General features: G+C 64.2%; 2 protein-coding genes across 2 annotated transcripts in view; one reads left to right on the forward strand and one right to left on the reverse strand.

The window, feature by feature from the left end:
• The window catches only part of RPS19BP1 (ribosomal protein S19 binding protein 1), a 211,555-nt gene that overhangs the window by 77,718 nt on the left and 117,232 nt on the right, over positions 1–16,605 (forward strand). The gene's annotated exons all lie outside the window — the stretch shown is intronic.
• The window catches only part of CACNA1I (calcium voltage-gated channel subunit alpha1 I), a 109,083-nt gene continuing 93,022 nt past the window's right edge, over positions 545–16,605 (reverse strand). Inside the window, exons 26-37 of the mRNA XM_012741729.3 lie at positions 15,944–16,095; positions 14,296–14,405; positions 13,557–13,690; positions 13,058–13,128; positions 9,856–9,934; positions 9,158–9,279; positions 7,753–8,091; positions 7,341–7,487; positions 6,540–6,662; positions 5,270–5,435; positions 3,544–3,743; positions 545–2,527 (exon numbers count right to left, since the gene is read on the reverse strand). Of these exons, the coding sequence (XP_012597183.3) occupies positions 1,883–2,527; positions 3,544–3,743; positions 5,270–5,435; positions 6,540–6,662; positions 7,341–7,487; positions 7,753–8,091; positions 9,158–9,279; positions 9,856–9,934; positions 13,058–13,128; positions 13,557–13,690; positions 14,296–14,405; positions 15,944–16,095 (2,288 nt within the window). The 3' untranslated portion in view covers positions 545–1,882. The remainder of the gene's footprint in view (positions 2,528–3,543; positions 3,744–5,269; positions 5,436–6,539; positions 6,663–7,340; positions 7,488–7,752; positions 8,092–9,157; positions 9,280–9,855; positions 9,935–13,057; positions 13,129–13,556; positions 13,691–14,295; positions 14,406–15,943; positions 16,096–16,605) is intronic.

Below are 16,605 nucleotides of genomic sequence, written 5' to 3' on the forward strand. Positions count from 1 at the left end.
CAGCCCCGAGCCAGCGCTCGCCGGCACCACCGCTCTCCGGTGAGGAGGGGTGCTCAGAGGGGCTCAGGAGCCAACCCTGCCCGCCCGCCAACCACATGGTGCCACCAGAGGCCCGGGCCGGGCTGGACCCTGCGAACCTGCCCACCTTGGACCCACTGGGGTTGTGTTTTCACAGCCCAGCATGTAGGCGTCAGCGCACCACGGTGGCCGCGCCTCCGCCGCCAGGGCCCTGAGGGATCCCGCTGGCCTCGGTCTCCCCAGCAGTGAAGCGGGCCTGGCGACCCTTCCCTGCCTCTCAGGGGAAGGGCTTTGCACAGACAAAGCTCAGGCCATCGCTGCGGGGCCCCAGCCCAGGGTCCCCGCCAGTCTGGCCAAGTTCTCTCAGTCCGGGCCTGGGAACAGGGACGAGGCCCCTCTCAGGGCCCAGCCGCAGCCTCAGAGGAGACCCCCGCACAGGCAAGGGACCCGGGCCACCGCAGGAGCACAAGCGTCTCCCACACCCCCGCCACCCCTGTGACGTCTGCGCGTCCCCACGCCCCCACACATCCCCCATCTTTTGGTTTAAACTGACTCGAAAGAAAAAGTCCACTCGCTTTTTAAAACCGAGCCTTGACTTAAGCAGTATTTCTGTGAAATTATGGGTTCGATGTATTATTTTTTTTCCTAATAAATACTGAAATAAATGCATGACTATTCAAATAAAACACAGCCGTCTGGAACCCGTCTGGGAGGCCAGTGCCAGATGAGAGCTGGAGGCCCAAGGACAGGCAGACGGGTCAGAGGGTGTGGCCTGCAGGTGACCTGGCCGGGCTCAGGGAGCTGGGGCAGGGGCGGGGCTGGGCCCAGCGCCCAGGTGCCCCCACCCTTGCCTAGAACCTTATCACACCTGCTGGACCCTGAACTCCACTGGGGCAGGGGCAGAGCTGCTCAGGGTCGGGGTAGCACGGGAATGTCCACAGCTCAGGGCCCACGCTGGGGCCAAAGGCAGCAAGGAACCGAGCACCTGACTGCCAGGCCGGGCACAGCCCAGGCAGGTGCCCTAGGCCCGCCAGGCGTGCCATGCTGCTCAAGCCCTTCACCCTCCCTCTCTCCTGCTGCCTCTGGCCCTGCGCTCTGCCTTCCTGGGGCAGAGCTCCCACCCCCGGAAGGGCGCAGAGCTGGAGCCAGCGCCCCTGCCCAGCCTGCAGCTGCCCGCCATCTCCACCCCTGCCCTAGGAAAACACAGCTACTCACCCCTGATTTTCTAAAGAGAGACATCTAACTGGTTGACTAAGAGAGATTGTGTGCTCTGGGGTGTCTACAGAAGACTTCGCAACAACGAGACGGTCAGGAATGACAAGACAGGCACCCCGAAACGTGAGGGGCGATGCAGGATCTTAGCAGCATTTCTTCTTTAAAGGGAAAACAGAATGCACCCTGAACTGCACCTCTTCCTCTGGGCCTGGCTCCCGGCCACAGGGCCCCCCTGAGGGTCCTCTCCAAGCTACTCTGAACCCGGGGAAACAGCAAACCCATGGCTGCCGTGGCCGGCCTGGGTCTTAAGAGTCAGACACAACCCCTGTCCGGGCCCGGCCCTCACTCCCCAACTCTAGCACTTTCCGGAAGTCATAAGCTCTCAGTAAAAAAAATAAATATATATATATGTCTGTCTATGTATATATATATATCTGCATATGTGTGTGTATATGCACTGCAGGGGCACGGCTGGGCCACGGCTGAGCCTCAGCTGACCCGGCCCCTCCTCCGTGTCTCCCTGTCCGCGCCGGCTGCCCTGCGCAACTCCCAGGTGTGGACAAGTATTGCTGTCTGCTCCCTGGCTCCTGAGGTAAAAGAAGGTGAGACGGGGCGGGCGGGTTGGCGCTGGCCTCTGCCGGGCAGCCCCTCATCTCTTCCTCTTGCTCGCGGTGTCTCCGGGCTCCAGCTCCCCGGGGGGCGGCTGCGGCTCGGGCGCGGTAGGGCCCAGGCCCAAGGCCCGAGGGGCCCGGCCTGGGGGGTCCTTGCTGCGGTCCGTGGCCCACGAGGGGCTCCGTGCCAGGCCGCGGGGCGGGGCCGCGGGGGCGCCGGGGCGGCCGGCCGCCAGGCTGCTGGTGCTGCTGAACTTCCTGGCGGGCGTGAGGCCGGCGGGCGGCGGCGGGGGCGGCGGGCAGAAGAGCGAGGTGAGCGACAGGCTGCTGAGCGTCTCCGAGTGCTCGCTGCCCGCGCCCCCGCCGCCCCCGCCGCCGCGGCCCTCCTCGTCCGAGGGGTCCATGGAGTCGTGGTGCGTGCAGCCCGGGCTGGTGGAGCCGCCGCTGCTGTGGCTGCGCTGGTGCGCCCGCAGCCCGCGCAGGCTGAACAGGCCCCGGCCCCGCAGGCTGAGGCGGCGCCGGGTGGCTGGAGACAGGCCGGCCCGGGGCCCCAGCGTGGGTGCCGGGGGCCCCAGGGTGCGCCGGGGACTGTCGCTCAGGGTCAGACTGTCCTCCAGCGTGGTCTGCAGGCTGCCCGCCGAGCTGCTGGGGCTGGCGTCCAGCGAGGTGTCGCTGCCAGTGGCCTGCGGGGAGTAGGAGGGGATCCGTGTCCCCAGCCTGTCCCAGTGACGGGGACACCACCCTTCCCAGCGTATGCATGCAGCACCCCAGTCCCTGCGGAGCTCCCCTCAGAGCATGGCTTCTCCCCTGCACCACGCCCCGCTCTCAGGGGTCACCGCAGCGGCCTCTGACCTGGCTCCCTGCCCTGCCCATCCCCCGGATGTCAGGGGACAGCTGACACCACCCTTCTCACCCCCAAGTCAGACAGCCCTGCCCCTGGCAGCAGGCTCTTGGCTCCCCAAGAGTGAGAGCTCCGGCCCCCCCACCCCAGGCCCTTTCAGCCTCCCTTCGCCCCATCCCCTCACCTCCCCTGCTCACTCAGTTGCCACCCACCCAGCCCCACAGCCCTGGCACGTGCCCGGCTTCCTTAGGAAGCCCCCAGCCACGCCACTGAACTGTCAGCACCTGTGCCCCTCCCTGGGGGAGGCTTTCCTCGGCATCAGGCATTTATTGTGGTTCCTGGCCTCTCCTCCCGCACCCCTGCCACGCACACAGTGACCACTGAGCTGCAAGCCCAGGAGGCAGGGGTTTGAGTCCTGCACGCAGCCAGCACGTGACGGGGGGGGGGGGGCAGTCGCTAAATGAATAAATGATCACAAGAGCGCCCTGCAGCCCAGCCCCCACCACGCTGCTCTGTGCTCCGGGGTGGCCTGAGGGCTGTGGCCCTGGCCAACCCAGTACAGGGGACCCTGCAGGCCGGGCCTCCACCGCCCAGGCCTGCCCTCCAGCTCCATCCCTAGTAATCAAGCCCCACCCACACCCACCCAGAGCGCCCAAGGTGTCCTCCCAGCACCCCGTCACCCCACAAAGCCTCCTGCTACACCCTCCCCCTCCCCTCAAGACCCCACAGACCCTCCTCAGCCCCCACCATCTGCGACGCCCCTGCACCATCATGCAGTCACAGCCCCTGGGCCTCTGGCCACCCTCCCCGCCCCTCCCCTCCCCAGGACCTCTCTCTGGAGCCTGCAGGTGCCCATACCTGCCGGAGCAGGGCGCAGTTGACACTCGGGGACCGCAGGGACGCCCAGGAGCCCTGCAGGGCGATCTTGGGGAGGCTCTCGGCGCGGGTGCCTTTCTCCTGCCCTTTCTGGCTGGCAGGCATGGCGGGGTGGAAGAACTCGGCCGGCATGGGCAGGAGCGGGCTGGAGGCGTCCGGGGAGAAGGGGCTCGGGGGCAGTGCTGGGGAGGGGGGAGGCCGAGTTGGGGGAGGGGCTCAGGCCGAGCACCTGTCCCCACTGGGCAGGCAGGGAAGGGCTGCCTGTCAAACTGGGCAAGTCCCTCTCTCTGAGCCTCAGTTTCCCCCTGTGATTCCTGGGAGCACGGCAAAGGCAAAGCTTTTGGAGTCAGGCGGAGCCGGGCTCAAGCCCTGAGGCCGCCACCTCGACGCCGCCTCGAGGACATGAGCTGAAGGAACAGCAGCACCCAGCCCAGCAGCTGGCGCACGGTGGGTGCCCACCAGCCAGCCCTCAGCTCCTCACACCCAGGGGCCCAGCCAGGCCTGGGGGCCCTCGTGACAGCAGGCGGATGGGGTGTCCCAGCCCTGGGCAGGCGTTTCGCTGGATGGGAGACAGCGGGAGGCAAGGACGAAGCGCGGGACTCTGAGGGCCAGGGCAGGTCTTGGGTGGCCCCTGCCACGGTCCCCTCGGCGCCTTGCAGGATGAGTGTGGGGTAAAGGAATCTGGGAAGATGTAAGTTACCCAAGACGGCTGGGCAGCCTGAACGTCCCCAGGCGGGATTGTCCCCAGGTGGGATTCCTATCTTACACCGTCTTATTATTTAAGGAAAATGTAAATAAATGGTTAACGAAGGGGATGAGATGTCACCCAATCAGAATGGCTCTTGGGTCAGACCCAGTGCCCTGACCTCTGGGTGGGGAAGTCTGAGGCCTCGGCGCCTCAGCCACCACGTCTGGCTGAGAGGCCATCGGCTTTAGGGAGGGTCCTCAGAAGAGTCACCACACCCCTAGCCCCCAGGAGGTACCCAACGCAGGGGTCCCAGGAGGGTACACAGGTGGGCTCTGGGTCTTGGGGCTCCCTCTTCTGCTAGGCTACTCATCACTCTGACTTCCTCCCCAAGCCAGAGCTATGAAGCCAAATTCCTGTCACCCTCTAGGAGGACTGTCACCTTCCAAGAGGACTACAGGCAGAAGTGAGCCCAAGTGGTGGACAGGCCAGCTCAGTCCCCTGCCCTCGTGCCCACAGCCTAGCTATGGGCCCAAGCACAAACAGGACGCTGGGGGTGGGGCCGAAGTCTAAGTGTCAGGACATTTTACAAAAGGGCTGTTGCAGATACTCGGCTTTCTGATGTTTAACACCACCTTGTGTGAAGATGTATGGGGCAAACACCACTCAAATTCTGCTCTACAAAACGCCTCAATAATCTGGCAGCTCTCCTTTGGCTTGATAATGAGAGCTGTGTGTGCCTGCTTCCCTTTTCACCATGGCTCCTAGGAAGCTCCGCATGAAGCTTCCCTGAGCTGAAGTTTCTGCTGTAATTATCTCATCTCTCTGTATTATTTGGGTCTTGGTCTTTTATCATTGTTATATCAGGCCTGAGAGTCTATCTCTTATTGTCAGCCACTGGTTCTTTCTGGACTAAATATAATGGTCTGGGCAAAAATAATAAGGAAAAACTCAACCACCTCCCTGTGACGCAGGTGCCCAAGATCAGGGCTGTGGGGAGCCGCTAGGGCTCCCACCGCTCACCTTGGCTGCTGTCGTGTTTCAGCCAGGACTGGACGGGGTTGAACGGGATCGCTTCCATCTCACACAGGAAGTTCTCCGGGCCCGATGAGACGGCCGTGGTGGACAAGGAGAAGAAGCATTCGCCCAGGTCCCCCACACGCATGGGCTCAGGTAGGTCCGGCTCACCCTGCAGGGAGAGGGAGGGAGGACGGCAGGATGGGGCAGGGGCTGAGCTCCCATGGCTGCCTGCACACCCTGCTCCACAGTGCCGAGCTCAGGCTGCCCTCACTGCTGGGACGACCTTCCTCTCGCCTCCTCCACCTGGCCAGCCGTCACTTTCTTCCAAAGCCCAGGTGAAAGGGCCCGCACCCCCTGCGGGAAGCCCCCTGGGATGCCCCAGGCAGGCAGTGGTTCCCCTGGTCACTCCCCTCTGAGGTCTCCCTCACTCTGTACCCGATGATACACAGCACAACACGTGGCCTCAGTTTACCAGACTGCACCCCACCTAAGCCCAACCAGGCCCTAGAAAATGTGCCCCTGGACATCCTGGGTAGGAGAGCAGGATGGGGGTGCAGGGAGTGCAGGAGCTGTCAGCTGTCGGGGGCGGGGGGCACAGAGAGGCGGGTGGGGGGACATCTTCCCCCGACGAGCCCTCCCTGAGCTGATGGAGGACAGCCCTGGGAGGCAGCGGGGCCAAGCCGGCTGGGCAGGAACGCCTTGGCCCGAGGTCACGAGTCGGACAGACTCGCCCGAGTCCTAAGACCAGCACAGGGGCCTCCTCAGGCTGACGGGCGGGCGGCAGAGGCTGGGACCGCCCCGGGCTAGCCTCCCCGCTCTGTCACTCCTGGCTGCGTCGTGGGCAAGTCCCCTCACTTCTCAGGACCCCCATTTCCTCCCGCGTGCAGGCGCCAAAGCGCCCGTCACACCCTGAGCTGCGGGCAAACCGCAGCAGGCGCAGGGGAGCCGCTTGTGCCTCGCGCACCTCCCCTCGCCGTGGGGCGGGCCTGCCTGGGACCACCCCGCCGGAGGGATAAAATGTTCCCAGAGCAACGAGCAGCGGTGGAGACTACGGGACGCTGTGACCAGGCTTGTCGCTGTGTGACCTCAGATACGTCACTCCACCTCTCTGAGCCCTCACGCCCTCATCTGACCAGCAGGAGATGAAGGCCCAGCACAACGCTGGTGACGCTGAAATGTGCACGGGGAAGAAGCAGGGGCCTGGCTGCGGGGCGGGGGCAGGGGCCTGGCTGCAGAGATACGCCTGCCTGCTCCGGCCCGCGAGGCTGCTCACCTTGCTGTCTTTGGGGCCAGGCGGGCACGCCGTGGGGTCCTCGAGACTCAGGTCGTCGCCCAGCAGGATGGACGAGGACCTGTCTGAGTTCAGGGAGAAGGCCTCCGTCTCGGCCAGCTGCACCTGCAGGGGGAGGTGGTGGCCTCGGGTCACCCCTGGGGCCGGGGTGGGGCAGGCCTAGCCCCCTGAAAGATGCAGAGCCGAGGTCAGAAAGGTCCACAGGCCGGCTGGGCAGGCATGGCACATACGCCCTGTGCTGGGGCCCGGCTGGGGCACACACGACGGTGACACAGTGGCCACCCCTGATGGAAGCCGGGCCCATCATGCTGTCTGGGCCGAAGGGCAGGGGAGGTGCCGTGGGCTGTGAATACCACCGGTGTCCACTCGCCCCCAGACCAAGCGCCCATCAAGGCCCGGCCGGGTCTGACCCCTCTGGGGTCCCGTGTGGACACCTGCACAGCGTGCCACAGGCAGGGGAGACACAGGGCACAGACACCCTGGAGAACATGCGGCCCCCGCAGGGCAGGGGAGTGGAGCAGCTCAGACCTCCAGTGGGAGCTGGACCCGCCCTGACAGCCCCTGGGGCTAGGCCACCCCGGGGAGGGCTCAGGAGGGCACAGCTGCGCTAGAGCACACGGGGCTTCCTGCCAGCAGCCGCCCTTCCTGGGCACCTGCCGCGGGCGGCACAGTGCTGGGACCCGGCTCGCGGTGTTCTGGGCCACGGCACAGGAGCCTGGACTCAGTGGCCCAGGGCCAGCCTTTTCCCTTGGGCCCCACCGGGCCCCTGCCGGGCTGCGTCACCTCTTGCGAGTCATGGTGGCACTTCCGGTGGCCGGTGGGCGAGGCGTAGTGGTGGAAGACAGAGCCGGACAGGTTGTCGAGGATGGTCAGCTCTCCCTCCAGCGAGTCCTTGATGATTAAAGAGACGCTGTCCAGCCACAGGGTCTCCTAGGCGGACGGGGACGGGGCGGGGACAGGCGGGATTATCGGCTGGGTCCCGGGACTGCGGGGCGGGCGGGGCACAGCTGCCCTCCCCGTTCTCTGCGGCCCTGGCCTGGGACCGACACCCTCGTCACAGGGTCACCCTTCCATGGGTCTGAGCAGGGGGTGCCGAAAAGGCCGAGGTCTGTGTCCGAGGCCTGGCGGCCCGGCTGCCCCCCGAGCCCGAGGCGCCCGCCCTCGGCGACCCCCGCACCTGTCCGGCCGCACCCACCTGGGCTGGCGAGTAGCAGCGCCGGCACCGGCGGCCCTCGGCGTCGCCCCCGCAGCCCGGCCCGCCCGGCCCGTGGCCAGGGGCCCCGGGGGAGCTGGAGGGCGGCCGTGGGCTGGGGCCGAGGCCATGGGCCATCTCCAGCTCGATCTCGGCGTCCATCTCGGCGTCCTCCTGCGCCTCCTTGTTGCTGTCGTCCAGGTGCTTCATGAGCACGGCCACCACCACGTTGATGAGCACGAACTGCGCGGTGAGCACGAAGCTGACGAAGTACAGCGGCGACACGAACTGCAGGCTGCTCAGGCAGCTGCGCTCGTCGTGGGTGCAGTCCCGCAGCGTGTCCTGCGCGGGGCGGGGCGGTGAGGACGGCCCGGCCCCTCCCCTGACCCCCAGCCCGACCCAACAGAGGAGCAACAGAGGCTGCCAGAGGGAGAGGCCGGGACTCAACCCCCCCCCAGGTGGCCCTGGCTGCCCGGCCCACGTGGGCTTGCAGTGGCATCTGCCTTCCTCGGCCCAGCGCCCTCTGCTCCCTTCTCGGGCCCACTGACCCCGCCAAGCGTCGGGGCTTCCTTCAGGGGCCCCTGGGCCGGGTTGGGCGGGGGAGGGGTGCATGCTTGGCCAAGCCGCCTGGACCAGACCCTGTCCTTGCTTCCTGGTCTCGTGCCAGCGCAGCCCAGCCCAGCAGAGCCCAGCACGCTTCCCCCACCCTCCTGCCTCGGGGCCGAGGTCAGCTTTCCTCCCCCTGCCTCCCCGCTTCCTGCTCGGAGGACCCCCGATTGTTGGGGGCCATTTCCAGCAAGCCACCTCCACCCCAAGGGCCTCAAGCAGAGGCCTCCCCTCTGCCCTCTGTGAGCCCTCCCTGCCCAGCCCAGGCCAGGCTGTGGGCTGCAGACAGGACGCCTGTGCTGGGGACTCGTCAGGGCAGCAGACGCCTGAGGGCCCGGCCCTGGGCAGGCTGCAGTCCTGCCAGGCCCCAAGTCCCCTCTGTCTCCCCTGGAACCCCAGCACTGATCCGCGGCAGCAGTGGGGGATTCAGTGGTGGTGGGCAGAGAGCCTGTTCCGGCCTTAGCTCCCCTCACCATGCTGCGGGGTCCCAGGTGGGTCCTTCCACCTCTCTGCGCCCTGCACACCCCTCCACGTGCAGTGGGGTGTGGGGAGGTGGGGGCGCAGGGAGGTGGGGGCGCAGGAGGTGGGGGTGCAGGGAGGTGGGGCGCAGGGAGGTGGGGCGCAGGGAGGTGGGGGCGCAGGAGGTGGGGGTGCAGGGAGGTGGGGCGCAGGGAGGTGGGGCGCAGGGAGGTGGGGCGCAGGGAGGTATGGGCACGGGAGGGAGCCCTGAGCAGCAGGACCAGCATCCAGGCTCGTCCGGCAACCCGCCTGAGTCCTTCCTCCCCCCTCGTGCCTCGAGTACCTTCATGATCCCGTTCCAGTTGTCGCCGGTGGAGACCTGGAAGAGCGTGAGGAAGGCCATGCCAAAGTTCTCGAAGGTGGCGTGCCGGCTCATGCCCTCGCATGGGTTCTCGTCGTTGCACACTGAAAGGGGAGAGGGGTCAGCCCTGCCCACGGGCACGGCTTGCCTGACCCGGCACCTCCGCCTCCTCTCAGGAGCCCCCACGGCCCCGGGGGGCGCACGAGGACTGCGCCCAGCCCAGTGAGGGGCACAGCTGGGGCTTAGACTCAGCGGGTCACTCTCTTCTCCCCTCCCAAGAATCAGTGTCTGGGAGACAGGACGGGGGACCGGGGCCGCCCCCAGGGAGCCTGGCTTTCTGGAGCTGACCTTGCAGGGCTGAGCTGGGCCTGGGCTGTGCCGCCCTCTGCCCTCGCCCTGCCTCTCTGCTTGCGGGGCCAGCTCAGGACGGGCGCTGGCACGGGGGCAGGGAGGGCAGGTTCCCTGGGACACTAGCCCCCCGGGAGCTCCGAGCTGGGTCCGGCACACAGGCCTGGACCATCTCCCGGGAGCTCCTCCCACACCGAGAAAGCGGCCTGGGCAGCTGAGGGCCACCCGCCACGGGCCTGGCTGTGGGGGCATCTCCCCAATATAGAGACCCCGGTGCGACAGGTGAGGGGTCTCGGGCCCCCCCCAAGGCCATCCGCCCGGGAGTCGCTCACCCAGCTTCCCGAAGAGCTCCACCCCCAGGGCGGCGTAGATGAAGAAGAGCAGCATGAAGAGCAGGCCCAGGTTGCCCACCTGTGGGGAGGGCGGGTGAGGCGGGGCCCAGATTCCACACACGGGCCAGCCTGAGGGGCGGGCGGCTGTGACCTGTCACCAGGCTGCGTGTCCAAGTCTGCCCCCCCGGGACCTGGAGGGCCGGCCAGGTCCCCCACGGGACTCAGAACAACGAAACGCACGTGAAGCCTTGACCGTGAGCTGCCGCGTTTCAAGCACTTCGCCCACTTACTCCTCGCAATAGTCTGCGAACCATCTTTTATCCCCATTCCTCGAAGGAAAAGACAGACTGAGAGGTCATGTCACTTGCCCAGAGTCACACAGCTAGTGAGTGGGAGGCAGGGGTTCAAACCCAGCAGGCTGGCCCCAGGTCCATGCACACAATCTATGCTACACACCTTGCCTGGTCAGTAAGGTTCCATAGATGAATGGAGAGAGAGACAGAGAGAGAAGGAAGTCTCATCACTGGTGCCACCTCCTCCATGAAGGCCACCCGGATTGTACCAGGCAGACCAGGATGCAAGCTGCCAGTGTAAGTATAACTGTGTGTCCCTATCACTGTCCTCTGCTGGCCTGGGAAGTCCTCAAGGCGGGGGGCGGGTACAAGTGGGTGAGGTGGGATTTGGCTCCTCAGGCCAGCACGGGGCCCGGCCACGGAGAGGAGCGCAACACAGGAACCACACAGGCCTGTGGCCCTGGAGGCCTCCTGCAGACCCGGCCACCCCATCCCACGGCTCCCCTGGGAGAAAGCGTCCCAGATCTCAGGCCTGGTTCAAACCTGTCCGCCCACCGGGGACCCCCTTTCACCCGTGCTGTGGATGAGCAAAGGCTCAGCCACGTTCTTGCCCTGGAAACGGAGCGCCTCGAGCCCGCGGAGGGCCCATACGAACAGGAGCAGACAGCCACGTCACTGCCGGAGAGCGGGCCCGCTAACACAGACCCGCACGTCCCTCTGCTCCAGAGAAGGGTCTCCTTCCCAGCCATTCTGCACCTGTGGCGTCTGGCTAATTAAATGATGTGCCAGTCGTCGATAAAACAAGCACTCATTGAGCGCCTACGAGGCACACTGTGAGGCCCCGACTGCCGCGATGGACCTGGCGTGGTCGACGCCCTCAGAGCTCAGCCTCCTGCCGGGCCAGGCCGGGGCTGCCAGCATTTGCAGTCCGCATCGGCTCCTCTGCCCCGGCCTCTCCCTCCAGTCCCTTCTGCTCCCAGTGGCCGGGGCGACCTCCTAACAGGCGGCGCTGGTCGAGGCCCCCTTGTCCACAGCGCTTCTACGGCACCTGCTGCCCGCGGGATAAGGCCCGGGTCTGCCGTGCTGGCGCCGAAGGCTGCGGTGAGCTGCCCTGAGGACCCTCCCAGCCTGGCCGTCCTGCCCCGCACTCCAGCAAACGGACCCTGTCGCGCCTCTGCACGCTCTGTTCCCCCCGCAGGGAACACCCTCTGTTTTTGCCTGGCGAATGCCTCCTCCCCACCCAGCAAAGCCCAGTTCTGGGGTCACCTCCCCTGAGAAGCCTTCCCTGATGCTTCCTCCCATGGTGGGAAAGGCTGAAGTCTCGTTTCCACAGCACTGGGGAGATGTCCAGTGTCCACATGACACGGTAGGCGTCGGCCGATAGATTTGGAGGGGTAAGCCCTGAGCCATGGCCACGTGGTACTTGCCACGTGCTTCTCTTAGCGCGCTGATGAAACTTTAATTTCCATAATGTGTCTCCTACTTGGGGCGGGGACCCCCAAACATCTCCGTGTGCCCTGCACCAGCTCAGCAGTGGGGGAGGGGCGGGGGGGCCAGGAGGCCTGGGGGGCTGGGCACTCACCCGCCACCCCCATCCTTAGCAGATTCTCTGTGGCACTTCCCATGAACCAGGCCCTCTCAGGTGCTGTATAAGCGTTACCTATTTGAAACCTCATGACAACCTTTGAAATAAGCACTTGAGGGAGTGATGCTTCATCATCACCCCCATTTCACAGGCAAGAAAACTGAGGCACGAGAAGGAAAGTCACATGCCCAGGGCCCAGGCTTTGATCCCGGGCAGGATGGCCCAAGTCTGGGCTCCAACTCACTTCCTGTCTGCATAGGCCCCAGCCCAGCATCACCCCCATCTCCCATGTGACAAAGTCCTCTGAAGGAATTTAGTGTTAGGAAACCCACATTTCTTTGAATGAATGCCCTTGCTTTCCATCCTGACCTGACGAGAGCTATGCTGCTTTTCCTTTGTAACTAGGCTGCTGGGAAGCTCACAACAAACTCGAGAACAAAACTCACTGGTGTCCTTAGCCCAGGTCCCTGAAAGGATTAGCTCTGCTTCTGCCTTCCCAGGGCTGTGAATCTTTTATCCTTATTTTCAGTGTGCTGTATCTGTGCCTTGTATTTTAAGATGCCCAAAATGTCCTAAGACTCCATGAGTCGCAATGGATTCACGAACGTGCACAAGGCTCACCTCGGAGCAGAGGCCACCCTGAGGGGAGGGAGAAAGAGCCTCGAGCAGTCAGGACAACAAGGGAGGGAGGGACTGGGACTGCAGAATTCCCAGGAGGATGAAAAATATACCCTCTGTGGCCTTGGCCCTATATCCCCTCCACGGACCAGAGGGTGGGAAGAGGGACTTCTCGGGGATCTCCTGAGAAGGGGTCCCCTTCTCCTTCTCAGGGGCCCCCACCCTGGTCAGGGTGTCGTGCTGGCCCTCCTGCAATGCCACACCGGAACCTCTCCATCCGCACTGCCACCTCCTTCTGCCAAGCCCCCCTTGGAGGTCAAGCTCAAAGGTCCCCTTTCCTGGGCCGCCTTCCTTGATTTCCCCAGCGAGTGTCTGGCGCCATCCTCTCCCTTAGGGGCACGCTGAAGACCCCTCCCCACACTGCCCTGAGGCATCTGTCCCCCGGCCAGCCTAGGGCTCCCAGGGGCATCCCACGGGTCCTCGGTGCCCGCGCAGAGCTGGAGCAGAGCGGGCATCGGCGACTGGCTGGTGAGGCGGGCGAGCGAGGCGGGAGGGGCTTCCCACCTCTCATAGCCCCTACCTGGAACTGCCTCCCCCGAGACGGCATCTGACCAGCTCTGCGCAGGTCTCAGGAGAAGGGACGTCAGGGCCCAGAATGCCACCGATGACACCCGGGCGGGGCCGCCGCGGGACAGGCGGCTCTTACCTGGGGCAAAGCCTGCACCACCGTGTCCAGCAGGGCCCGCATTCCCGTGGCCATCTTCAGCAGCTTCAGCACTGCGGGCGAGACCCAGCCCAGCCCGCTCAGCCCCGTGCCAGCGGGGACGTGCGTGTGCGTGCGTGTGTGTGTGTGTGTGTGCCCACATGTGTAAATGTGGGAGAAGAGTGAGGACGTGGAGGAGCGTGCAAGCAGAGTCCGGCGCTCCGGTCCACACTACGAGAACGTGGGTGCAGCTACAGGGTGAGCAGGGTGCGCACAAAAACGCGTCAGTGCAAACCGTCCAAGGGCATGAGGGCGTGCACACAGGTGGCAGCCTTGAGCTCCTCCCAGCTTCTGCTGTCCCCTGCTCCTCAGGGAGTCCCGCGTGCTGACACACCCCTGCCCCTGCCGCTCCCCACCCACTCCTGCGCACTGTCCCCGGGCAAGGGGAACTCTGGGACTGTCACCCACCCTGCCTGCCCCGTTGCCTGCCCCCGGCCCTCACCCCGGGCGATGCGCAGGACCCGCATGATGCGGATGATGGTGGGGTTGATGGGCAGGGCCGCGTTGATCTCGATCTCTTCCAGCGTGATGCCCATGACGGACAGCAGCACGATGGCCAGGTCCAGCTGGTTCCACCTGCTCAGCCGGGCACGGGGGGGCAGGAGCGGGGGTCAGGAGGAGGAGCCCTCTGGCTCAGACACACCTTAGTTGTCCTTCACCCTCCTATTGTGGCCCACTGGGCTGTGCTGCCACCCTCACTACTAGCCCCTCCAGATGCCACGGGGGCTGGCCCCCTGTCTGCCCTCACAGCCATTGCTCCCTCAAGCCAGGGGCTGACAAGACTAAATAAACATCTCTGGCCTCCTGCAGGGGGGAGGCACAAGCTCTGACTTCTAGATCTAAATCTTGAGCTAGCCGCTCCCTGTGTGTGGCCTTGAGCTAGTCCATCAACCTCTGTGAGCCTCACTTGTCGCTAAGGAGGATTAGCATCAGACAGGTCCTGCTCTGCCTGCAGTATGAGGCACCCACCAAGCGGGACCTAGTAGAATGCCCTGCATCCTCTTATGAGACCATGCCACTTCCTGTTCAGGGCTACAGGCAGTACCTGGGGTCCCCTGGCCACCAGTGCACAAATGTTTACTGGTTCCCTTCCTCACACTGCTCCAGGCTTCCAGGGGTCAGGACAACTTCCCCATCCTGCAGTCCACCCTATGCTGCCCCAGCCCAGCCCAGCCACTCACCGGTCCTTAAAGAAGCGCCTCAGACCAAATGCCACCAGCTTCAGCACAGCCTCCAGCACAAAGACAGTGGTGAACATATAGTTGCAGTACTTGAGGGCTGTCTCCAGGGACTATTGGGGGAGGAAGGGAAAAGAGAAGCATGATCCAGGCCCCATGACCTGACCTCTAGTCAGAAAGTCTATGCCTTTTAAGAACAGAATTTAGTCCATTTATATTTAGTGCAATGATTTATATACTGCTTTTTTTCCTTCCATCTTACTTGACATGTATTATTTATTTTACATCATTGTTCCCCCCATTTCCTTTTTTTTTATTCTGCTGGTATGGTCCAGTTGCTCCTCTCTGGAGGCAGTATGGAGTCGTGATGAAAAGCTCATTAGCCAGACTGCCTAGATTGGAATCCTGGCTTAGCACTTATTCCTTACTCACTGTGTAACCATTGGCAAGTCACTTGATCTCAGACAGCTACTATGAAAATTAAATGAGCTAATAATAATTCAGTGCTGGGCACAGAATAAATACTTGGTAAATGTGAGCGATTATTATTCCATTTCTTCTTGTTAATTTGGAAGTTCTATAATTTACTGCTCCATTCTGCCAGTGGCTGTCCTTCCTTTCCCTGCATTCACAATATTCCTCTCCTGTCATTAGAATGTACCCTGTCTGCAACTAGCTGGGAACTGGTCACCCTCTCCCACCCTCAGTGTTTGCCTGAAATGATCCTGCCACCTGGAATGCCCTTCCCTTGGGCTCCGTGTGACCAGGCAGTAACAGAGGCTGTGTGGCAGGCTCTGAATGCAAATCTAAGTTCCAGCCCTGGCTCCACCACCAAAGACTGAGTGATTTGGGCAGCATATTTAAATACTCTGAGCCTCAGTTTCTTCATCTATAAAATCTGGAAAAAGCCACCACCCCACCACTGTAGGCTTGCTGTGAAGATTTAAAGGTTCATATATGTAGTCTGCCTTGCAAAGAGTCAGTATTTAACGCACTGCCACAGTCACTGTTAGCCACGTTCCCTGTTGGGTCCAAGTGCTGCCTCCCCCGCCCAGCAGGAAGGAATGACACTTCCCTCTGAACTCTGCCTTTCAGGCGTCTGTCCTACCAGGCCCTGGTCTTCCCAGGGGCAGTGCTGCTCTGCGCCCCCTCCCCCCGCAGTGTCCAGCACAGGGCCCAGCACGCAGGGCTGCCCGGATCCTGGTGTCACCCAACCCCTGCACCCCTCCCCCCGCAGTGTCCAGCACAGGGCCCAGCACGTGGGGATGCCCGGATCCTGGTGTCACCCAACCCCTGCGCCCCTCCCCCTGCAGTGTCCAGCACAGGGCGCAGCACGCAGGGATGCCCGGATCCTGGTGTCACCCAACCCCTGCGCCCCCTCCCCCTGCAGTGTCCAGCACAGGGCGCAGCACGCAGGGATGCCCGGATCCTGGTGTCACCCAACCCCTGCGCCCCTCCCCCTGCAGTGTCCAGCACAGGGCCCAGCACGCAGGGATGCCTGGATCCTGGTGTCACCCAAGACCTGCGCCCCCTCTCCCTGCAGTGTCCAGCACAGGACCCAGCACGCAGGGATGCCCAGATCCTGGTATCACCCAACCCCTGCGCCCCCCTCGCCACGTGGCATTGGGCTGGGAGGCAGAGCGGGGCTCACCGTGGGCTGATTGTAGTGCTCCAGGGACATGGTGACCACGTTGAGGCAGATGATGAAGGTGATGAAGATATCCAGGTAGTGGCTGGTGCACATGGAGTGGATGAGCAGCCGGGTGGGACAGTAGGTGGCATAGTAGGGCAGCCGCTGGGCCTCTGCGTGGGGGGCGGGGAATGGCACAGACCAGAGGCGTTGGTGCCGAGGGGAAGGGAACGGAGCACAGAGGGCGGGGAGATGGAGGAGGGAGACAGCAAGGGGGAAAGACGTCAGCCCACCCGGCCCCCGGAATCCGTGCTAGGTCTCCTGTACCCAGCCAGGTCACCAGGAGGGAAGCAGCACGGCGCAGGGGAGGTGGAAAGAGGGCAGGACGCTGGTTCCCCACCCGCCCCAACGAGCGCATGGTGGGGCTCCGGGCCTGCTGGGGGAGGGCAGCGTTCCTACCACCCAGGGCCGGGCGCCCAGGCTCTGCCTTTGCCCCTGCGTGGCCTGAACCCCCGAGGCCTCGCTCAGGTGGCAGTGGTGCCACTGATGGGGCTCAGGTCCCCGAGACAGGCAGACCCTGGGAGGAGGGGCTGGGCCACGCACAGCAACTGTATCCGTTGTTCCCTTCCAGCCTCAGAGGCACAGGAGGCTGGGTCAGGCCCCGGCCTCGGCGGGCGGCCAGC

Source organism: Microcebus murinus, chromosome 10 (genome assembly GCF_040939455.1).
Source record: "Microcebus murinus isolate Inina chromosome 10, M.murinus_Inina_mat1.0, whole genome shotgun sequence".
Classification (NCBI taxonomy): Eukaryota; Metazoa; Chordata; class Mammalia; order Primates; family Cheirogaleidae; genus Microcebus; species Microcebus murinus.